At 50.7% G+C, this 23,737-nt stretch overlaps 1 protein-coding gene across 1 annotated transcript in view; it reads right to left on the reverse strand.

The window, feature by feature from the left end:
* Window positions 1-5,359: 5,359 nt before the first annotated feature.
* Window positions 5,360-23,737, reverse strand: part of SLC6A13 (solute carrier family 6 member 13) — a 37,024-nt gene continuing 18,646 nt past the window's right edge. The window contains exons 4-14 of the mRNA XM_058559086.1: window positions 21,159-21,243; window positions 20,358-20,490; window positions 19,335-19,469; window positions 12,446-12,549; window positions 11,369-11,493; window positions 9,461-9,573; window positions 8,993-9,130; window positions 8,123-8,225; window positions 7,269-7,369; window positions 6,104-6,274; window positions 5,360-5,771 (exon numbers count right to left, since the gene is read on the reverse strand). Of these exons, the coding sequence (XP_058415069.1) occupies window positions 5,649-5,771; window positions 6,104-6,274; window positions 7,269-7,369; window positions 8,123-8,225; window positions 8,993-9,130; window positions 9,461-9,573; window positions 11,369-11,493; window positions 12,446-12,549; window positions 19,335-19,469; window positions 20,358-20,490; window positions 21,159-21,243 (1,331 nt within the window). The 3' untranslated portion in view covers window positions 5,360-5,648. The remainder of the gene's footprint in view (window positions 5,772-6,103; window positions 6,275-7,268; window positions 7,370-8,122; window positions 8,226-8,992; window positions 9,131-9,460; window positions 9,574-11,368; window positions 11,494-12,445; window positions 12,550-19,334; window positions 19,470-20,357; window positions 20,491-21,158; window positions 21,244-23,737) is intronic.

Here is a 23,737-nt window from a genome sequence, read left to right on the forward strand (position 1 = left end):
GTGAGCCAATGTATTGGGAAGTAAAGGAGCAGAGAAACACCACAAGCAGCAGGAGGGACTGAGGCCAAAAGTCTGTGACCCAGGATTACAACATCTCACCTCAGGAAGTCAAGCCCTCTGTCCCCAGTCCCCCTCCCCCATCTCTCTCCCACTGTGCACCCCGCCCTCAAGATCAGTGCTCTCCTAGCAGGTGCTGTCCCAAAAGCACCCCTCCAGAGCTCGGCTCAGAGACTCCCATCTAACTTCACTTCCCCTCCTTGTGTTCCTTGGCCCTCTCCCTTCCCCCTTCTCACCTTGCCCCCTCCCAGTACCAGCTCCTTCTGAGGGAAGAAGAGACAGGAGACAGGGCAGGGTGCAGCCCTCTCTTACCAGAGCAGTAGGATGGGAGCCACCACCTCCCAGGCGGGACACTGAGCACCTCGGGAAGGGAGTTGGCCTCGCTGACAAGGGCACAGGAGGAGGGTGAATCATGCCCTGGAGTTTTCCACCAAGTACTTGCCCTCTGTGGTTTCAAGGCAAGGCTCTGGACTTCACAACCACTACCCTTTTCCTCGGGATTTTCCTAGAGAAAGTGCCCAGAGCATACCTCCAGAAGCATAATCTAGAAAGGACACAGGTTTGCAGTCAAGTAGACCTGGGTTTGGAGCCCTCCTCTGTCATTTCCCAGTCATGTCAGCCAGGGAAGGATCTGAGCCTGTTTCCCAATCTCTAATAGGGAATACCTACTCTGCAGGGTTGCTGTGAGGGTTAAAGGTAATATGGTAAATTGCTTAGGATATGTCAGTGCTTAGGGGAGTTAGTGGTGTTTGCTGGGGGTGCTCTGGAAGCAGGGGCTGGGATGGTAGAGTATCTGGTCCCCGGCAGCCGTGATACTGCTCTGGCGACTCTCAGCACTCAGGCACTGAGCTGGGACTTGTCTGATTGCCTGGCATTGCCTGGCAATTTATCAGTGTTGAATCGGGATTTGTTGAATAAAGGTGTGTGTCCCACGCTGGTGCCCAGCGAGCTTCTCCAGAACAGGGTCACCATCACTGTTCCTGAGCGTGTCCTCGTGGTGCTGGGCACAGGACTGTCCCACAGCCATTCTTTCAGAATAGCCAGTGCCTCCTTCAAGACAATGAAGATGCCTCTTCAGCCCCAGGTGGTGTGGAGGGAGGGGAAGTTGTGGGGAGAAGGAAATTTCCATTTACTTGTGCTTCCCCTTAGTGTTTTAGAACTTCCCAGCAGGGCAGGGTGTGAAGCGCGAGTCTTGGTCTGTAGTTTTCCATCCAGCACCCCCACTCAGTGTCTCTCAGGCTCCTCTCAGCATCTCCTTTGGTGTTCCCCATCAAGAGAAAGCCAGAGTGAGTCTTAGTTCTCAGACTCTTTGCCTCTGTGGAACCAGAAGCCGGGCTGGGGGTCACTCTGGAGATTAGGGCGTGGTCCCAGCAGAATTCACACTCCAGATACCCTGCGCCCCGCTAGGATAGTGTGGCCTGCATTGCTGCATCTGCCCTGTCCCCCATGTCGGGTCCCCCATGTGTCAACCATGGAGTTTACTGCAGAGGGGACATCAAAGTCCACGAGATTACCTAGCTGCAGCTATTCCAGAACAAAATACACAGCCTCTCCATGAAGGGGAGTGAGAGGGAAGAGAATCAGGCTGGGCAGAGGGTGAATTTCCTAGCTTGTTTGTTCATTCAGAAATTTTATTTCATGCCTACAATGTGTCAGGCTTTCTGTGAGGACCTGGGGGTACATACGGTCCAGCAGCCTTGTCGCCTCAACTTCACCTTGTGGGAGAACAGCTGCCTTGTTTGACCTGGCCCTCCCTTTAACTCGGAGCCCTCCCTTACTAAAAGCCCCTCCCAAGCCCCACAGCTTCCAGCCCCACGAGGTATTCAGACCATTTGGTAAACTCCTGGAGGCCAGAGACCTCCATCTTTGCAAAACGTAGGAATCCCTAAATTATCTGGAAAGCCTAGGACTGGGCTGTTTCCATGCTGGAAAGGGTCCAGAGTCGAGAGGAAATAGGTTAAATGAATCAGGTATCTTGATGCGGTGAGAACCATTGAACCCCACAGAATGTTCTCCTCACCACCCTCATCTTCTAACCCCAAGCATGCTTTTAGAGAGCCTGGCATGGAACCTGTTTCCTGAGCATCTAACTCAGGCTAGGTGCTTTATATGTTACCTCATTTAATCCTCACAAGAGCCTTGAAATGTAGGAATTATTAGCCCCGTTTTTACAGATGAGAAAATTGGGCTGAACAGAGCTAAGTGATGTGTCCTAAGGCCATACACTAGTAAAGGAGGGAGCTGGGATTTCAACCTGGGCTTCTAGGCTCCAAAATTCTGTGTTTGTTCCACTGCAGCAAACTGTTTCCCAGACCACGAATATCTAAAGGGCGGGGGTCATATTTCACAATTCTTTATTTCTGCCTCTAGCATTTACTACAGTGCTGGCGCAGAGGCACTCAATGATTATCAGATGGATGGATGGATGGATACAACTTGAGGGAAAAAATGATCCCAGTCTCCCCTTTTCTGGGAGTGCACTGCTCTCCCAGAACCAGGGGATAGACTAGGGTTTGGAGGACTCAGGTCCTGCTGTTCTTAGACAGTAGTGCTGGTGCTGAGCAGGACCCTCGGGCCACAGGAGGCAGAGTTATTTTAGGGCCACCTCTCTCTTGCCTCCTAGCAAACATGCTTAGCTAATAAATGTGTAGCCTTGCTTCTGGGGCCCAATGCAACCTGACACCTGGGGCTGGGGAAGCCAGGGAACAGCAAAGATGTCTCTGAACTCTTCCTGGGCTTTTCTGCTTCATTGACAGCCCAAGGTGGGGGGGTGGGGGCTGGAGTCATAGGAAATAGGATGGGTTTGCTTGAAATGTGTCTCCAAGGCAACTCTCCCTTCACCCTCCGCTGGAGTCCAACAACACAATGATGTAAGTATTATTATTTCCATTTTATAGAGCAGAAAAGTAAGGATCAGAGAGGTTAACTTACTCAAGGTCACATAGCTAGCAAGTAAGACCCAAGCCAGGACTGCAAGCCTCTACAAAAGAGTATGCTGGCAGACTGTGGTGTCTCTGAGTTTGTGCACACTTATCTGAGGATGATGAGGGACTGTGTCTGTGTGTGTGTGTGTGTGTGTGTGTGCACATGTATAGATCTGAGACCTGGGTGTACTTGTGTGCAAGGTCTCAGGTATGAGATCTGAGGCCTCAAGGCAGCCCAGTGGGCTCAGGGCCTAACCAGTTGCTTCCCTAACTCCATGGACTGCAGTCTCTAACTCTCCAGTTACCTGTCCTCTCCACTCAGCTGTCACTTGCCCCAAATCTCTCTCTGCCAGCCTTTCTTCCTCTGCCTTTCTTCTCCAACAGGTGTGGCCTCTAGGCAAGAGAGGGCTCCCCTACCTTTTGTGTCTTCTTCCTCTGAGAACTGTAGGGTTCTGTTGGCACCCTTTCAGGCAAAAAAGGAATGGGACTGAAGGCGCCCTGCCCCCACATCTCTTCACTCCCTTGGCTAAAGCCAAGTCCAGGTGTTCCTGCTCCCCTTCCTGACCCTGACCTGGGCCAGAAGCTTTTCTCTCACATGGTTGCCTGTCAGCCCCCCGGCTTCTTAGAGTAGCTCCCCCCATCCATCCCCCACAACTGGTTTAATGACCTCACACCGTTTGGCCCCTAGTGTCTGAAAGGGCTCTCACACCCCTTACCTCATTTGAGCCCTACAACGTGAGGGCGTGCAGTATTATCACCGTCTGAAAAAAATGAAGACCTGAATTCCAAGTAACTTCCACAAAGAAACACAGCAAGTTAGAGGCAGATCAGGACTAGAACCCATATCTCCTGATTCTTATGCCAATGGATTATTTTCACACTATATTCCACCATTAATGAATCTCCGAAATAGAATGCGAATCACCATTATCAGACTGCCTACATTCCTTCCTGGGCCTCGCAGAGTCTGGCTGATCAGATGGATGGATAGAGAGAGAAATATCACACCCTCAGAACAGCCTTCCAGACCACCCACCTAAGTCATCAGGTTCCTTCCCATACCCCCGTTATTCTCTCTCATAGCACTTTGCTTTCCTTTCGTAGCATTTGTCACAATTTCTGGTTTAAGAAATTGTATCTATTTTTGCTCCTCGTGTGTCATGAGCATAGCATGGCACTGCATAGTAGGTGTTCTGGAAATATCATCAAATGCCAGGTGGGTGGTATCTCAGGTTTTGGCATGTTTTTCTAGCAGATTTATTTCTCCCATCTTAGGACTGTGATTGACCCTGGCACACACGGGGGATGCCCAACTGGCCATTGTCCAGGAAGGAGCAGCCAAGGCCAATGCACAGTAGAGCTGCTATCTCTAATTTTTATAAACTCTCCCAACAACAAGAAATCAAAACCTGAAGACTGGCAAAGATTTCAGTGCATTTTCCCACTAACTGACTTGTAAAAAACCGAAAAAATCACCCAGGAAACAGTGTGCCCTTAGTCTGCAGCTCTAAGAACCACCGGATGCTCTCCTGGAACAGCACCGGAAGAACCATCTGAACAGACAGGCACACACACAGATACGTGTGGCCCTGCTCCACACACCCGCTCAGGGGTAAGGCTGCAGAGACACACCTGTGGCCATGGTTGCTGACCCTGAGGTAGGACAAGTTTTGCCTTCCACCTGGATCCTCTTTGCAGCCTAACCCCGAGAGCTCATCTGCGCAGCTCAGGCCCCGACAGTGGGGCCGTGGTCATGGCAGTCCCTCCCCTCGTGGCGGCGACCGCATCCGGCACCTACTCTTCTTAGCGGAGGATGAAAAAGGAGGTGGTCCCAAGGAAGCAGGGTCCCTCTGCTGGCTGGCCTGGGGTAGTGCCCTGCTCTGCCAGGGCTTCCCGGACCTGCTGCCTCCGGTCTGCAAAGTCACTGCTGTCCCTCTCTTATGCCCCTGGCACCAGGTCCTGGGCACGCGCACACAGGTTTGGCAAGCGGGGTCAGGCGAGGACCCAGCAAGGGAGAAGTGGGCAAGAAGAAGCCCACATTCTTTCCTCTTCTCTCCTCCACTTAGGGCTTATTCTTCCCTCAATTGCCTTTCTCACTCCCCAGAGCAAAGGAGGAGGGCACTCAAAGGGAAGCACGGAGAGGAGTGGCTGTTCACAGAGGCTCTCAGCTGGGCCCCATCACCCTTCACCCACCAGCGATCCCTTCTGCTCACAGTCCACAAGGAGAACTTGATGAGGGAAAGACAGATGGGGCAGGGGTGGGGGGTTCTAAAGCCACAGCTTTATGGTGAGGAGGTGGTCAAGGCAGAGGGCAGAAACCAGGCGGAACTGCTAGCGTCGGTGGGAAGAACTTGGATTTAATGGAATGAAGGGTAAGAGGGCCCAGCAGCCAAACAGAGCTTTCCCTCCATCCTCACCCAGCTTCCCAAGGCCCGTCGCAAAGGGGATGCTCTTGATACTGGCGTTTCACACCTGTTCAGCCACCCCTGGAGCAGGGAAGTTGGGATGGGAAGCCCCAGCTCAGAAGGTGGATTCCAAAATATCCCCTTTTGTCTTATCTACCCCGGGGAGGGGGCAGAGAAGCACAGTGGGGCTGCTTCTGCCCTCTCCTTCTGCAGCTGTCCCCACAGCCAGGCTCACAGGCACCATCCAAGGGCCTGACCACCCCTAGCAGCGAGACTCTAGTTCTGTGAGTCTGAAAAGTGATGTCCTGGGTGTGGCAGAGGTGGAGGGTTCTGCTTGGTTCCGTTGGGGCAGGTCTTGAGCTGGGCACACAAGCTGGCGAATTCTCTGCAAGGAGAGTGGAGGTGGCTGTCATGAGGTGGAGTGGGGGCCAAGTCCACCAGCTTCTCTCATCACTTACGCCTGCCTGCCTCCCCACAGACACACATGCCCTCCAGGTGCAACCCTATAATCACAGCCTGTGTCTTCAAGCATCCAGTCTCTTTCCGAGACTTCTAAGCCCTCACCCTGTCCCTCCCCAATACCCACACCAGGCTCACTGGCCCTCCTATATACCAGCTTTTACCCTGGCGGGCAGCTGCCTATCATCAAGGTGACCCTACCTCATCCACTAGGATTCCTACACCCTCTGACTGTTTTTCTGCCAACTAACTCCCTACCTCTCTGAAGGGGCCCTTGAGGGTGATAAGTTTGTAGAAGCTCCAGGTGGGAATGCAGACCATGGAGGACAGAGCCAGGAGCCAGCCCAGCGCATCACCCCACCAGGGGTATGTGTACTTCTTGTTGTAGGTCAGCGGGGTGTACTTGATCAAGGAGAAGAGGAAGGTGGCCTGAGGGTGAGAGGAGAAGAGAAGGCTGGGGGAGCAGGGGCTCTGTGCCCCCAGCGCCCCTGGAAGAGCAGGCGGAGAACACTTACACTCCCAGCCTAGATTTGCCTCCAGGCTCATCTGGGCCAATCAGCCTCCAATCTCCATCCACATTCTGCTCAAAATCCACACCCCTCAACAGGTATTTTCAAGATACCTACCCTGTCCCTCGAGGGCCCCCGTGCCCCTGGGCACCTTACACATGGTTGGCCCTCAATTAGGACGCAGTTCTGTGCCTGCTCGTGTTTTCAGTGTTTCAGTCTCCTGTGCCATCAGGTGGGGCTGTGAGTACCTCAAGGGCAGGGGTCATGCCCCCTTCCCCCTGGGCCCCCTGTACATCCTGCATGCAGTGGACGCTCAGGGGAACTGCTGACACACAGATAAAGCCAGAAGCAGCAGCACACAGTGGTGTGTGGCTCAGACTCTGGGGCTGAGTGCCTCGGCTGGAATCCTAGCTCTCTGCCACTTTCTAGCTTGGGTAAATTGCTTAACCTCTTTGGCTTCAGTTTCATCTGTAAAAGGAATATAATGGTAATTCTTACTTTGTGGGGTTCTTGTGAGGATTAAAGGGGGCAAAATGTGTAAAGCACTTTGTGCCCAGCACAGAGTAAGTGCTCTATACCTGTCGCTATTATTACTGCTGTGATTATTAGTATTATTATAAGCAGCCCAACGCACTTGGGTTTCAGTGCTGCCTGTGACATTAGACTCACAATGTGGTGTTGGTGAAACTGTCTGACAGCTCTGGACCTCAGTTTATCCTTCTGTGAAATGGAAAGGAAGAATCTATCTTGCTGTCATTTTCTAGAATCCAACGGGAGGATGAATGAAAATCTAAAATAATTTTCAGTCCCCATAGAGAAGCCCCTCCTAGGGCTAACGGCCTATGTATCTATGTTCCTGCCACCACCATTTCTCTAGGCCTTCATCTGGCTTCACCCTTTGAAGGTTATCTTACTATGCACACAGCTGGTGTAAGGAAGAGCCAACAATATTTGATAAGAGGCCATGGCCTGTACCCGATCATATCTTCAAGGTTGTCATAAAAGCGCCCAGCTCCTGCCATGAAGAGAAGGAAGGAATGGGGAGAAAGGACATTCTTTAGCATCCAAAGCATCAGGACCAGGACCATACAGACCAGGATGGGCAAGGACCAATAAATAAAAATATCATGATTGTCTTTTCAAGTCACTGCTGGGAGAGAACTCTTCTCCGGAATTCATAGGCATAAACAGCTGTGGGCAGAACTTGGCTTAGGCAAAGGCAGTAACTTTCTTTTGTTTTTGTTTCCTTTTTTTGTGAGGAAGATCAGCCCTGAGCTAATATCTGTTGCCAATCCTCCTCTTTTTGCTGAGGAAGAGTGGCCCTGGGCTAACATCCCTGCCCATCTTCCTCCACTTTATATGGGACTCCGCCACAGTGAAGCTTGACAAGCGGTGCGCGCCCAAGACCCGAGCCTGCGAACCCCGGGCCGCCGAAGCGGAGCACGCGCACTTAACCGCTTGCGCCACTGGGCCGGCCCCAATAACTTTCTGATTATCAAAGTTGTTAAAGGTTGAAAAAGTTTGGATAGGACAAGATATGGGGCCACCTGGGGTGGTCTGGGTGTAGGCATAACCAAGAGAGTGGACAAGGCAACCTCTGGAGGGCCCTTCCAATGGTAGCAATTTAGGATTCTTGAGATTTTTGAGGTTGAGTAGGGGAGGAGTCCCAGGAAAAGGTGGATGTGAGCAGTGGATGTCTCTCTTTTGTCTAAGGGCCCTCGAGTGGAGGCGAGTACTGGGGTTAGGACCTGGGGGAAGAGTCACTCACCATAGACCCAAGCCACACAGAAAGACTCAAAGATGGCCACGAACAGGAGGCACATACCACTGGCTGCATAGTAGTCAAAGAGCTGAAACACGTACATACCACCCTGCCCAGGAAGAGACAAAAACCAGAACTGTATCCAGAGGAGACAGACAGATTGACCCCAAGCCCACCCGCCTCACACCCTTGGGTCACAGGGCAGAGCCGGTGAGGACCACAGGAAACAGATATTAAAATAGAATATAGTTTGTGAGCTGTAAGGCACTAGGCAATAGTGACGATAATTATTTTTTATTATTGTTTTTGGAAGGAAGATAGATGAACCACACAGCTATTGTTAGCTTATCCCTGAGAAAATTTAGGGATTGATGCAGAAGTCCAAGACGTAGTGTGCACTTTTTTGGGGAAAGATCAGGATAGGGGCTGTCATTAGCATTATCAAGCTGACAAGCTCCATCTCCCTCCCTCTCCCTGAGACATCACACAAAATCTCATGCACCCCAGGGTTCCGTTTCTTCCTTTGAAGTTTGTCCCTGGAACTTGGTTCAGCTGCTGGGGATATCATGGAATCTTGCTGGAGAGGCAGTTTTTCCTAATGCAAGACTTCTCAACCATCCTTTTCATACCTCTTAGCTTACAGGGGAGCCAAATTACCCCTCACCCATCCCCAGAGGAAAGTGGTCAATGCGCAAAGGCCAGAGGAGGAACTTGCCTACTTTGTGCTTCCTGCGGTGGGGAAAGGAGGGCGTGAAGCTTGGGGGGCCTGCCCTGCGACCCGAAACCACAGCGGCCTGCTCCCCCTGACAGGCAGCAGCTGCCCACTGGCTCCTCCTCCTCACCGGGTCCCCACCCTCAGGCCTCCCAGACCCGCACCTCTGTGAGCATGACCAGCCCAACCAGGAAGGAGATGACGGACACTCCAAGGATGAGGACCTCCCTCCGGTTCTTCTTACGGAACACATGGGGCTTCATGTCCACCAGCGCCGTCACCAGGCTTTCTACGCACACAAACTGGATGAGAGGGCAAAAGAATTGGAGGGAAAGAGAGCTCCCAAAATAAGCTCCATCAACTAGCTCTGGCTTCTTGGTCCCAGGATCAGCCCTATCTCAGCCAGTCTCCCTGTCTCAAGTCCCGAGAGCTGTCCTTGCACGGTTAGGTCTGGACTCACCCTTCAAAACTCCTCTTGGTCCCTGGAAGGGCACCCACTCCTGACATCGGCCCAGTCCCCAACTGTTTTAAGTCCCTCAGGGCATCGAGCTCAACCTCATGCCCACTGCTCCCCTCCCCCAGCCCACAAACACCACTCATCTCTCAGGCTCTGAGTGGCCACCTCTTGATACCTGGCTGTCCAGTCCCAGGAGGACGACCATGAAGAAGAAGCAGCAGGCCCACAGAGGAGAGAAGGGCAGCATCACCACAGCCCGGGGGTAGGCGATGAAAGCGAGGCCAGGGCCTACAGCAGAGGAGCAGAGGAACACAGCTCAGTGCCTGTGCCAGCTCCAGGCCACATGCCATCCCAAGGCTTCCCAGTGTGGGCCATGGAGTAATAGGAGCCAGAGGAGACTTCACCTGGAAGGTACCAGCACCACCACCATCCTCACCAGCAGAAGCCACCCAAACCGTTCCCTGGTCCCCAGATTTCCAAGGTACCACCTACTGTATTCTCATCAGCAGGAACAAAACCTGGAGTCTGTGGGTGTAAAGGGCTTTGGGAAATAGAAAGGGGTTATATCCACCCCAAATCCTCAGGGCTCACTCTCCAGATCTATTGCCCCAAACCAGAGGTTTCAAACTTAAACAGAGCTCGGGGGCCAGGCAGGCTGTGTCCATCTGTGAAGCTGACCCAGTATAAAATGAGCAAGAGATAGGGCCTGATGAGACCTGGAGCCATCAAGCCTCTAGGCAACTGCTGTGTTGTTTCCATAAAATAGATGGTCCCAAACAAAATTCCTCCAAGATTACATTGGGCCTGAGGCCACCAGTTTGACACCTCTGCACCTGGAGCCTTTTCTGTCACCCTACAATGAGTGAACTGGTATTAATTTCGGAATACCATTGACATACATCCTCTCAAACAAATTAATGTTCCCCTCAGTTGGCTCAAATAGCAGGAAAAAATTCAAACGCCAGCACCTTGGTTCATCCACAGGAAGCCTCCTTTGAAGAAAAGGGTAGGACTGAGTGACCTTGGACAAAACCCCGCTTCCCACACTGGTGAGATGTGGTAATACCAGTACTGCCTCACAGCTTTCCACTGCCTAGTACAGGCATAATGCTTCCCACAGTGCCTGGCAGCTAGTAAGTGCTTAATAAAAGTGAAAAATTATCATTTTTAATAAGAATCAGTGATGGTAGTTGCTCAGTGCTCGGTGCTCTGTGTAATGGGTATGCTTGTGAATGCTATGATAAAAATTTGTCTTGTTACAGAGCGTGAGTGGCCCACAAGCACAGGAGAAGAGCGTGAGGAACCTTTGCAGCTTACGCAGTTGGGGTACGAGCCCTTGATTTTTTTTTTTTAATTTTTTAATTTTATTTTTTTTTTCCCCCAAAGCCCCAGTAGATAGTTGTATGTCATAGCTGCACATCCTTCTAGTTGCTGTATGTGGGACGTGGCCTCAGCATGGCCGCAGAAGCGGTGCGTCGGTACGTGCCCGGGATCCGAACCCGGGCCGCCAGCAACAGAGCGCGTGCACTTAACCGCTAAGCCACGGGCCGGCCCCTTGATTTTATTTAAAAGCAACAACAACAACGCTGCATGGTGGCAAGGCAGTCACTTAAAAAAGGAGGATACTCTATGTGCCCATATAAACTTATCTCTGAGCTTCATTTTAAAGTGAACCAAACAAGGCAAGATCAGAACAGTGTATGTAGGGTGTTATTTTTAAAAGGGGGTGTAAGGAATAGAAATAGTAAGGTATGTATGTATGAATGTGTACGTATACATGTGTGTGTATTTTTTTTCTCATATATGCCTAAACTATTTCTGGAAGGATAAACATGAACCCGATAGCATTGGTTGCCTCCAGGATAAGGAACTGGAGGCCAGGGGTGGGAAGAAAAATGTTCACTGGATACCCATTCACCCTTTGAGCTGGAATTCCTATTTAAGTCCTAGATGCACCACTGAGAGGTGACGATAGTTCACCCACGGCGTAAGTGACAACAGAAACACTCTGGATCCCGGGCGGCAAAGGTTTAAGGAAAGCTCAAGGAACCCACTGTCTCGGGCCCTCCCCAGCAGTACTCACCTGACTCCGCCACCTCAGAGATGGGCACCCCCTGCTCCTGAGACATGAAGCCCAGGATGGAGAAGATGGCAAACCCAGCCACAAAGCTGGTGCCGCTGTTGAGGAAGCAGAGGGCGATGCAGTCCCTGTGGGGCAGGAGGGGAAGGCAGAAACAGGCAGGGTCAGAGAGGGGCTGCCAGGACTTCAGACCTCCTGTCTGGAGCCAACAGAAACCTCAGGGGAGCACGGGCAGATGGGCAGACTCTCGTCCCAGAGGCCAGAGGCCTCTTCACAGAGGCCAGAGGGGCTGCCTGGCAGAATTAGGGTGAGCATTCAAGGGGTTGCTTCCCCCGACTCCATTAGCTCAGACTTGGGATAAATCAAGGTAGTCCTAAAAGAATGGAGCTCTAAGGAAATAAAATACACCCCAAAATTACAAACTGCCACACAGCTTCCCCTCCCTACCATACTGCCACCACACCTCTTGGGACACTACCACTCTGACACAATTCAGTCTGGCATGCTAACGTAGAGGATACGGACATGGATAACCCCAAGCAACAAATAATTCTTACTCACCTAAATTTGATTTTGAAATGCATAATGATTTTTTTTAGCTAATATTAAAATTGACTTAAATTCTCTGATATGAACCAGGCAGACTGGAGGGAACCTTTGGGAGGGGACATGAGATAGGGGAGGGATGAAGTAAAAATGGGTAAGGATTCAGTGTTCGCTGGGGCAAATGTACAAAGAGGCAAGACGGAGGCTCCACTGCACACATTATTAACTACTTCTCAGGCTTGCTTACACTCCTGAGCCTACTAACCTCTCAATTAGCCAGGGGCCTGGGCCCCTGCTGTGGTTTCCCAGCCACCCACAACCATCCCATCCTTTTGGAAGCAATCCCCCTGCCCATGCGACAATTGGCTCCTTTCAGCTCTGGTAGCTCTGGGGCATTGGAAAGTGGGGTGAAGATGGGTATGGAGTAGGCAAATCCATGAGCTGGGGCACCCTCCAAGTCACCCCTGATCTAGCACGGCTGCGGGGATAGTATGGAGAGGGGGTTTGTGGCTCCAGCCCCACTCCCCCAATCACCTGTAGCAGTTGTTGTGATACTTGTTGTAGCTGCCCAGGGCTGTCAGGCACCCTAGACAAATGGCGAAGGAGAAGAAGATCTGGGTGCCTGCGTCCATCCACACCTACATAGGGAAAAGGCAAGAAAGCTGCACCCCAGGCAAGCCAGGTCATCTGGGCTCCATGGGAGCACACAGGCCCATGGCTGAGCAGGCTCTGGCTAGGGATGGCGAGAAGCCTGCTCTCAGCCCATGCAGGTGCCCCTGCAGCCCCGCCATCCCAATGGGCTCTACTACGCGGGGCCCTAGATGGAGTTTCTCGGGCACCACCAGGATGGCACAGGCATTAGGCATTCGCAGAAGAAAGCTGAAGGACCCGTGGTGGAGATGGGTGGGAGGGCAGGAGGGTGCTCTAGGACTAAGCGAGGCCTAGCTCCCAGAGTTTATAATGGAGACACAGCGCTGGCTTCTGCCTCCACGTTCCCCGCTCCTAGGCTCTCCTGGCAGTGTGGCCAATTTGGGAGGAATCCAGGGACAGGATCCCTAGGGATATGGGCTTAATGTCAGTGCCATCACGAGCATGTAGCTTTGCCCCTCATGCCTCAAAATCTTCGTCTGAAAACCAGGAAGAGTAATCCTCAGCTCACGAAAAGTCAAGAGGACGCACGGAAATGCATCTGTAAAGGGCTTTGTACTCTTCGGGGGGAAAATAGCTCTCCAGCTAAACACAGGGTATGGTTGTTACTGTTATTATCTCAGCTGGCTTCCCGAGCCTGTGCATGTTATGATTTAGATTTAACAGCTAGAACAACATCCCAAGGAGAAAGAACATCAAGGCGAACAGGACTAGGCAACCCTGCAGATCTGCAGGAGCTGGGGTCCTGGGGCTACAGACCCTCCCCAGGCACATCCTGCCTTCAGAGGACGTGAGCACCACAAGGGAGCTCAAACTATGGACGCAGACGTCGCCAGGCAGTATCCTAACACTGCTCTGGTTCCCATTTCTTGTCTTTTGCCTAGCCCTGCCCCAGTAGCCCCCAAACAGGCCACTGCTTTCCTTCCACTGACATCAAGCTCCAAATTCCCACACACAGCAAAGCCTCAGGTTCTTTCTGTCCAAGGCTCCTCAGTCCCTTACCTGTCTCTCCCTGCCTCCCTAACCATCGCCACCGCCCTCAACCTCCTTTGCTCTCTCTCATCACACTCACCCCCAGCAAAGTGCCCATTTTCCTCAGCATTGTAGTGGGTGCAAGCGACCCACTGGCAAGCTGACTACATCAGAATCACATTGATTTCTCAGCAAGCATCCCCAGTTGAAACACTGACTTTCTAGGCCTGAAGAAGAACCCAGAAATCTGTATTATTTTCAAAGCTTCTGGGTGATCCTAATGGACAGCCAGATGTGGGAATCACTGCCCTATGGCCCCTGAGAACTGGCATCAGGGAGCCACCCAGGGCACTCACTCTTCTTGTTATAGTTCCATTTCTGTGGGAACAGGAACAGAGCAGGGAAAGATGGTAAAGAAAAGGGGAGAATGTCTCCAGCCTTCTGTCCCTTCTGCTCACTGTGAATCCCATCCCCAAGGCATTCGGTGAGGCAGGGGTTGCCACCAGCGGCAAGGAGCACAGAGGAAGATCCAGAAGGGGCCAGGGCTAGCAAGGAAATGGCACAGAAGGATGGAAACACCAGTGAAATTTTTCAACTTGAGGGAAAATTATCATGGGGAAAGGAGAGGGGGTTTCAGGACTTGTTTCAGAAGATAGAGAAAGAAAGGGTAGGAAAGAAGAAAGGACCTGAAGACAGGAAGGGGAGTGCCGACAAAATTCAGCCTGATGCCACAAAAGTTTGAGGAGATGCCTTGGGTAGTCTGTTTGCTCCTTCAATATGCCTCACATCCTTTCCCAAAACTCTGCCCCACAGATACAGTGAGGATAGTCATCTCAGGAAAACTCAGTGACCTCTGGTCTGAGGGTCACTCTGTTCTATTTCATTCCTGCCTCACTCAGTAGGTTGTGGGCAGCTTCAAGAGCAGCAAGAGGCTCTGAGCTCATACAGAAAGGATCTATCCAGGCTCAGGGATGTGAGGGCTGGGGAGAGATGCCACATGCCTCGGGACTCAGGTACTTCCGGGTCAGGAGATCAGGGGATCTCTCCCAAACAGGTCAGCCAGGATACAACCCAAGAGTCTGCCTGCCCCAGGTCTGGGTGTGTGCTCACTGGGCCTAGAGTGACCCACAAGTTAGCAGGGAGACCCCCAAGTGCCCAGAGACACTTTGTGGCTGCCCATAGCAGGCAGGGGGCACAAATCCTATGGTTACGAAGTTTTGCAAACTTGGGCTTGGGAAGAAAAAATAAGAAAATCTGTGACTTGGGAGTTCACCTCACCCTGAGGGGGACAGACTAAGATTGAGTTGGGAGAATAGGTTAAAGAGAACAGAGGAAAATGCAGCAGGAGGGCTGAGAGTTCAGAGTGCAAAGGTCAGATACGGTGCCTTTGACTAAAGCCCCCTCACTGGGAGCTTGGCAAGCCCCAGCTCTCTGCACAGCTGCTGCCTGACAAGCCTGCTGGGATGGGGAAAGGAATGGGGTCAGAGGAAGGGCTGAAGGAACAAGCAGAGCAAGCTGTTCTGTTTCCCACCACGGGAGACCCACTCCCTGACTATTCCAGGAGCTGTGGTTTCTAGAACAAAGCTCCAGTATGTCTTTGGCTGAGGCAGAAGACTGACCAAGAATAAAACAAGTGTGAAAAACACTTGGCGAAGTGTGGGCAAAAGAAGAGGTCTTTTGGGGGACAGAGGGAGAAAGAGACCTTTACAAGATCCAGGAAAGATGTTTTCAACTTTGAGTCCAACCCCAAGGATTATCATATTCACTATTTTTAGGAAGGCAATAGTGTGTAATGGAAAAAGCCTGGGCTGTGGAGTCAAATTGAACTGGTTCAAATCCCAACTCTATTAATTACTAGCTGTGTGATCTTAGGCAAAGTCACTTAACCTCTCTGAATTTCACTTTTCATGTCAGAAAAATGGGTAGAATAACAAGTAATGTATGTAAAATGCCTAACAAATAAATAAATATTATTTCCCTATCCCACCTTCTGGAATAATAAAAAGCAGCCCTTAAAACTCTCAAATAATTCATGTTATTTGGAAATGTCTATTATGGTGACTAAGACAGCAGACTCCAAAAGACTACTTGAGATGAAACCCAAGCTCCCCCACATGCTAGTTTTGTGGTTTGGGGCAAATTTCTTAAGTTTTCTAAGCTTCAGTTTCTTCGTCTGTAAAATGAGACTAACCCCTAACTCAGGGGTCAGCGTGAGGATTAAACCGTGTCACGCGCTCAGTAAAGCGCCTGGCAGTAATAAGCACATAGTAAATGTGTTCGCTTTTGCTGCTGTTTGTTGTTGCTATTATTTTAAAAAAGCAACTCACCTTCCAGGGACAGTAAGGTCCCATAGATTTCAATGTACGATATCAAAATAAAAGGACTCATTCCAATCAATGGTCCCAACCTCCTCCCTACACAAACCCTTTGTTAGAATAGCTTAACATGGAGACTTTTTTAAAGGGTTCAACAAGCACCCAGGGAACCTCTCCTCCCCGCTTCCCACTACCCCCTGCCCTTATCGATCTACCAAAGTGCAGCAGAACAGGCAGAGGGTCAGGGCGAGGGAGAGAAACGAGGGCCCGAGTAAAGCACACACGGCACCAATGAGTCTGGAGTCTCCAGGGGCCATGCCCGTGTGAAAGAGACGAGGCCTGGGGCACACCAGGAGAGGCCGCAACCTGCCCGCCACCCAACAAGCTTGACAGAAGGAGGGAGGGAGCGAGATAAACCCAGCATTGTCTCGGCCTGGCTCCCTGCTACCAGACTGAGGACTTGGCAGAGAGAGGTGTCTTCGGTCGTTGTGTTGGCTAGCAGGAATTTTGCACCTTTCTCAAGTGCCATGCAAATGCCAGTTGGAATTATCACGCTTTCTGGGGAGTGCCAACTACATTCAATTAGGGCTCTGGCAGGGGCATCCCACCCTGCAGGTGTTGCTCTGTTCCTGATGACAAAGCCCTAGCTTCAGCATGAGACCAGGACAAGGCAGCTAATAAGGCTGCTCAGAAGCTCAGGACCACACCTGCTTTTTTTTTTTTTTTTTTTTGTGAGGAAGATCAGCCCTGAGCTAACATCCATGCCAATCCTCCTCTTTTTGCTGAGGAAGGCTGGCCCTGGGCTAACATCTATTGCCAATCCTCCTCCTTTTTTTCTCCCCAAAGCCCCAGCGGATAGTTGTATCTCATAGTTGCACATCCTTCTAGTTGCTGTATGTGGGACGCGGCCTCAGCATGGCCGGAGAAGCGGTGCGTCGGTGCGCGCTCAGGATCCGAACCCAGGCTGCCAGTAGCGGAGCACGCGCACTTAACTGCTAAGCCACGGGGCCGGCCCGACCACACCTGCTCTTGACACATCTCCCTCTCCATGGCCTCAGAGGACTTGGAAGACGTGTGCCCCCCGCACAGTGTACAGCTGGCTGGGGTTGGAAGGATGGTATCCTGGAGAGCAGATTAAAAGAGGTTTTGTTCCCTGCAGTAACCCAGACACAGAATTACGGCTTTATTAACTCTCAGAGTTGAAGGCTATCTGGTCCCCCTTCTTAATATTTGTGGAAACTAGTATATAACAAACCCACACCTTGAGCAGACCTGGCACATAATAGACGCTCAACAAATGTTTACTGAATGAATGAGCTGGGAGAAAAACAAAGATGAGTAGACAGGGACTTTGCCGTCAAGAGACCATAAAGCATGTAGGATTTGTCATCGTTCAGAATTGGATGCCAGTTGCATTTGTCATGGTTCAGAATTGGATGCCAGTTGCAGGCATCCAATTCTTTAAGCTCTCTAGGCCTTAATTTCCTATCTATAAAATGGGGAAACCTCATTGATCTGCTGTGACATGCATTACCTGAAATAATGCATGTAAACCTCTTAACAATGCCAGGGACAGAGTGAGTACTCAATCGTTCTTAGCTATAAATAGCTGATCAGGACAAACAAGGCATTGATCATTGATCACAGAAGCCATAAATCAATTCCAGAAAACTGGACCCCTCTCTCCTTTTTCTCTTCCAGCCTACCTGCCTGGCCCCCTGCCTGATCATGTCCCCTCGTTCCCAGCCTGAACCCCAAACAAAGGCAGGCTTGGTAGTTCAGTCCCTGGTTCACACCTCTGCTGCTCCAGAACCACAATGGCTCCCTCTTGCATAGGGGATCCAAGCCAAACTCCACACCTGGCCTTCAAAGCCTTCCCTCAAGCCTGCTACCCCCACAACCTCCTGCTTGCTACCTGTTCTCCATTACAACCCTTTGGTTGCAGATAAGTCAAAGGGCTCAGAAAATAAAAATATGCTTTGTCTGGCTTCCACTGACTTGCTGTGTGACCTTGGACCTCGGCTGCTCATCTGTGCAATGAGGAGTTTGCATTAGATGATCTCTGGGGTCCTTCTAGCTTCAAAAGCTATGGTTCTCCAGTTTGGCTCCAGAGCCTGACTACAGCCCCTGTGCCCCACGTGGAGATGATGCAGCAGCAATCCGTATCTCTAGTATGTCTAAGAAATGGGAGAGGGGAAAGATAAACTCACATCCCATCAGAAGATCATTGAGAAATACCAAGGACCAAGGCTACTTGACTGCATGGGGAAGTTTCTGAATAGGAGTGGTCTGGCCTCTGGGAGCCACGGCAGCCCCAGTAAAACTCAGGATGGAAGAACTCATAACTCTGCCAGGGGTGGCTGGGAGACGAGAACAATTCAACTTCTGGATCACCCCAAATTCTGCACAAGGGGGAGTCATTGCCTCTGTGCGAACTGAGTCCCCCTGCCTCAGAGGGCACTGTGGAAGTGTGTGTCACACCCTTTTCTCTTGCTCCCTCTCAGCAATTTCAGCAAATGTGCTGGTGCCTTACTATTGAAAATGTTTGAAAAGCCATACAATTGTTTGTCTTCACTGTGCCGAGAGCCTCCCGCCCGAAGTCTCCTCATGGCCCCTTTCATAGACACAGAGAGCCTCCTCCAGCACCCAAGGGGAGGATCTCTACATTGTACACACACTCCCCAGGGAGGGCGACCTCTGTGCCAGGGAGGCAGAGGCAGGGCACGTAGCTGGGTAACACATTTTAGGGGCTCTGGGGTGGAGCTTACCCACGCTCCCCTCCGGCCCTCGACACCTCCTGGCTTTGCCAGCTTTCAAAATGGCTGCCAAACAGGAGAAGATAAGAAACCCATCAGAGGCAATGGCTTCTTATTTCAGGCCCTGCTTTACAAACCCCTCCAGTCAGCAAGCAGCACCGCCCCTCCCTGCACAGGGCCATCGAGAAGCTGGCTGTAGCAGACGGAGTGTGGACTGTGAAGGAAGGGCCAGAGGGGAGGGAAGAGGCAGTGACCTCTGGACAACCGACAGGAAACTCAACACCAGCCCAGCCAGTGCCGGGAGGGGCTGGGAAACTGGGGCCTAGGAATGGGCCACGTGGCCAGAGGGAGGGAACCAGAGGGGGCTAGTGGAGGGTCAAGAAATAGAGGAAGCTCCATGTGAAATGAGCTTGCCAAGAAAAAAAATGCAAAAACCGGCTGGGCAGATGTGGGGAAAGGGGTCCAGCATGTGAGTAAAGGCTGTTAGTGACATATTGTGGCCCCTGAGAAATATTACTAGGGCCTCAGGGCCTCCTGGCAGGATTCTCTGGCAGCTGTGAACCAAGGAGAGAGACCGCAAACAGCTGCTAACAGATGTCTGGAGACCCACACACAGACCACAGACACCTTAGGGTCGGGCCAGGAGCAGGGACGCCTGAGCTGAGCACGAGGAAGGCCTGTAGCTTGAGCACCTTCAGGGCCTCGTGATTCCCCGCATCTATGGCTTCTTACCTGGGGATCCCACAGACGCGTGAGGTCTGGGTACAGGTAAAACTGAATCCCTTGAATTGCCCCAGGCAGTGTCACCCCTCGAATTAACAGGACCACCAGCATGAGGTAAGGGAATGTGGCTGTGAAGTACACCACCTGGCCAAGGGGCAGATGACAGACAAAGAACTTGTGAGTTAGGAAGGAGGGGGCTGGAGACCCAGCAGCAGAGGCAGGAGGCAGGAGCTCCTCACCTATGGAAGAGGTCAAGGGAGTTCCTCTTCTGCTCCCTCCCTCTCACCCCACAGTTGTGTTTCATCTCCCCTCTGCCATAAGCCACAACCTCCCCTCTCCCTTCCTCCCTCCAGCTGGAAGCACTCGCCCTCCCCCTGACACATACCCAGTAAATATTTGTTGACTGACTGAATGAACTTGGGCATTCTCCCAACAAATGTGCTTGGAATTATGGTAAGGGTTGTCAGGTATGAAAAGATCTGTAACACATGATCTCTGTCCTCACAGAGCTTACAAGCTTAGCACAACCAGGCAGGCAGATTAGGAAGAAAGCCTTGTCAGAGGCCTCCAGGGCAAGAATCCGGAAGAAATCAGAATGCCCTCTAATGCCTCATACACTCTAGGGCAAAGAGTCCCCCAAAATTCTTGGGTTGGTTGAGAATCATTTTGAAATTAACAGTCTTAATGGAATTCTTTTTCCAAAGAACTATTGTATGAAATAGGGAGCCATGAGCTGTGTTCAATTCGCAATGTGCCCACACATGTGGTATATTTCCAAGATCAAATTCCTCTGGAAGTGTCCTTCCTGCCTTTCTCTCTCTCACTCTTCCATTTAATTCCCAAATACAGAAGGACATGGGATTGAATCTAGGAGAGGCACAGAATCAAGGAAAGGCGTCACATAAAATCTTTGCTGGGTCGTTCCCTCCCATCCCTGACTAGGCTACAACTTAGGGAACTCCTAAGTGACTGAGCCCCCAGTGAGGCAGGGAGTCCTGGGACGGGAGGGGCCTGGAGCTCTCCAGCACGGACCTTGCCCGTGGACTTGACCCCCTTCCAGATGCAGAAGTAGCAGATGACCCAGGCAAGCAGGAGGCATAAGGCCAGCTCCCAGCGCAGGGCCCCCAGGTGGTGGATGCCATCAGAGATCTTCAGGACCCGCCTCCTGGGGAAAGAAGGTTGAGCCGGGCTCCACTTTTGCTGTCAGCCTCAATTTTGTAGCCCGCGGGTCTTGGGCAGTGGAGCCATGCCTCCAGGGTCTTGTCCAGAAGCTTCTCAGCTCTTTTCACTCAGATCCATGAGGCTCTCCTTTGCCCAGAGATGGGGGTAGATATAAAAGGAGGCAAATAGAAACTGTTGGAAGTTTGTTCTGGGAAGCTGAGTACCAATTTAACCTAGAGAAGGAGGTGCAAACACATATTTTCTCAACCAGGGTTTTAGGATGTTTTGACATGAGGAATCATGCCCTAGATGAATATCAGTATTTGGGGGAGGGGCAGAGAAGAGGCAATGCACAAGCAGCTGAAGAGAGGAGGGCAGTTAGGAGTGTGAACACACGTGCACATGCACTATGTACATGCGGGCGGGCACATGGGGAGGAAAGGCAGGCACAGCCTGAGGAGAGTTGCAAAATTCTCATCTCTGAAACAGTTCTGCATTAACCACAAATACAGACACAACAGAAAAAAACCACTTAGGTGAGAGGGCCACCAAAGAAGGAAACAGAAATTCTTCCCCTGCTGTCCACTGAGAGTCATCACTGCATGAACCCATCCCCAGGCCCTTCTTTCAAACACACAGCCCACAGTGGGATGGGGAAAGGGCATCACTTACTCCCAGAACTCGATGACAGGAGAGGTGGCATTCTCAGAGGTCACATTCAGGGAGCCATTGTTCTTCTGGAACTCCACACAGTGTTCTACCCGTGGGTCCCAGGGAAGGAAGAAAGAGAAGGATCATTAGTCAATACCTGGCATGACTAGAGAGAGTGGAGGGAAATTTTAGGAGAATGGAAAGTAAGGTATCAGAAACGAACTGGGCAGAAGTTGTCTATACAAAATATCCTCAAACACATAATAATCTCAACAAACCCACCTCACCCTCTCCCACACACTTTTACACATGGGTTTATAAATGTTTGGGTACATATTTTTTTTTTAATAATTTTATTTGTTTATTTATTTTTCCCCCAAAGCCCCAGTAGATAGTTGTATGTCATAGGTGCACATCCTTCTAGTTGCTGTATGTGGGACGCGGCCTCAGCATGGCCGGAGAAGTGGTGCATCTGTGCACGCCTGGGATCCGAACCCGGGCCGCCAGCAGCGGAGCACGCGCACTTAACCGCTAAGCCACGGGGCAGGCCCTGGGTACATATTCTTATTAAAGCATGATCAGACAGCATCAGGAAAGATGCTCTGCATGCTGTCTGGTTCAAAGTACACAAATATTTCCAGGTAACTGGCCTGTATCAAGTCACAACGTTTGAGGAAGTGATGTAACAGAGTGGCTAAGAGCAGAAGTACAAGGTCCGAAAGCTCTGGCTTGAATCCTGACCCTCTGGTTATTCACTGTGTGGGTCTCTAAGCCTCACTTCTCTCGTCTCTAAAATGTACATAAGAATGTACATTTGTAGGACTGAAAAAGAGATTAAATGAAAATATCTCCATGAAGTGTTCAATAAGTAGTGGCTCTTGAATTATCCGTATATGACTTTGGTGTTTCACAAAGAGTGTTCACTTTCTTTTTTACATTTTATTAGTATAATAGTCCTGGGAAATATTAAGATGGATAGTGTTTTTCCCATTGTACACACAAGAAAGTAAATCTTCTTAGAAATGGCCTGTCCTAGCTTATAAGTGACTGAGGGCTAGAATCCAATTCAGCAAATTGTGTATGTTCAACCTTCAAAACATCTAGAATCTGAACTTTCTCATTATCGCCTCTACCACCACCCTGGTGCAGGTCACCATCATCTCATGGCTCCCTAACTGGCCTCCATTTCTACTCTTGCCTCCCTAGTCAAATCTCCATACAGTGGTGCGAGTGATTTTGTTAAAATTTAAGTCACTTCACATCATGCCCCAGTTCAAAACCCTCCAAGGGGTTTCCTATCCCACTCAGAGGAAAAAAGCCCAAATACCTATAGCCACCTGCAAGGCCTTATTCAATCTACCCCCATCCCCTTTGACCCCGTCTCCCACTGCTCCCCTACTCATCTCCAGCTCCTCCAACCCTGCTGTTCCCTGGATGCGATAGGCACAGTGCCTTCGCACTTGATGTTTGCCCCCTGCTGTCTCAATGGCTCACTGCCCCCCAGCCTTCAGAGTGGTACTCAAGTGTCTTCTTCTCAGTAAGGCCTTCCCTGATGACCCTATTTAAAATATACCCCACACCCCTAAAATTACCAATCCCTCCTCCCTATTTTGTTTTTCTCCACAGCACTTCTAACATGATACATTTTACTTGTTTATCTTGTTTATGTTCTCTTGCCACTAGAATGAAAACTCCATGAGGGCACAGGGATCTTCGTGTTGTGTTTTTTTTTTTTTTTGGTGAGGAAGATCAGCCCTGAGCTAACATCCATACCAATCCTCCTTTTTTTTTTGCTGAGGAAGACAGGCCCTGAGCTAACATCCGTGCATATCTTCCTCCACTTTATGCGGGACGCCACCACAGCATGGCCCAATAAGCAGTGCATCAGTGCGCGCCTGGGATCCGAACCCGGGCCACCAGCAGCGCAGCGCAGCACACGCACTTATCCGCTACGCCACGGGCCTGGCCCCAGGATCTTCGTTTTTGTACACGACCATTTCCCCAGTCCTTAGAACAGAGCCTGGCATTTACTAGGAGCTCAATAAATCTCTCTTGAATGATTGAATGCCAGTTGAGTGCTCTTTTCTCTAAACCATATCACTTTCCTTGAAGCTTCAGCACATCCAGAAAAGCGTTGTTTCATCTTGACAGGACAGGACAGGATGTCCTATACTATTCAAGATGCTAGGCTCTGAGGAAAACCAGACTCACTAGGAGAAATGTCAAAAATGTCAAGAAGGAAAAGACTTGGGTATTGAATTTGCCTCAGAATTGTCTCAGAGACCCCCCAGTCAACCCAAAGGCAGACAGGCCTCATAACGCCCTGAAGCAAAAGACCCAGACCTCCAAAAATTCACAAAATCTTTACAAGAGGAACTCCACTGAGATCTGGATAAAATCACCATCTGACGAGCTGGTTGTCAAGGATGACTTCAGTGCACATAGATGAAAGGAAGGAGGGAAAAATATACGAAGAAAATATTAGAATAAAACAGACTTTTAAAGCCTGACTCATTCGACCACTATTCCTGAGCCCTCATGACGCAGCTGCAGGGTGCTGGCACAAAGGCTGCCAGGATGGACACACCTTCCGCCCTCGA

Source organism: Diceros bicornis, chromosome 17 (genome assembly GCF_020826845.1).
Source record: "Diceros bicornis minor isolate mBicDic1 chromosome 17, mDicBic1.mat.cur, whole genome shotgun sequence".
NCBI classification, from domain to species: domain Eukaryota; kingdom Metazoa; phylum Chordata; class Mammalia; order Perissodactyla; family Rhinocerotidae; genus Diceros; species Diceros bicornis.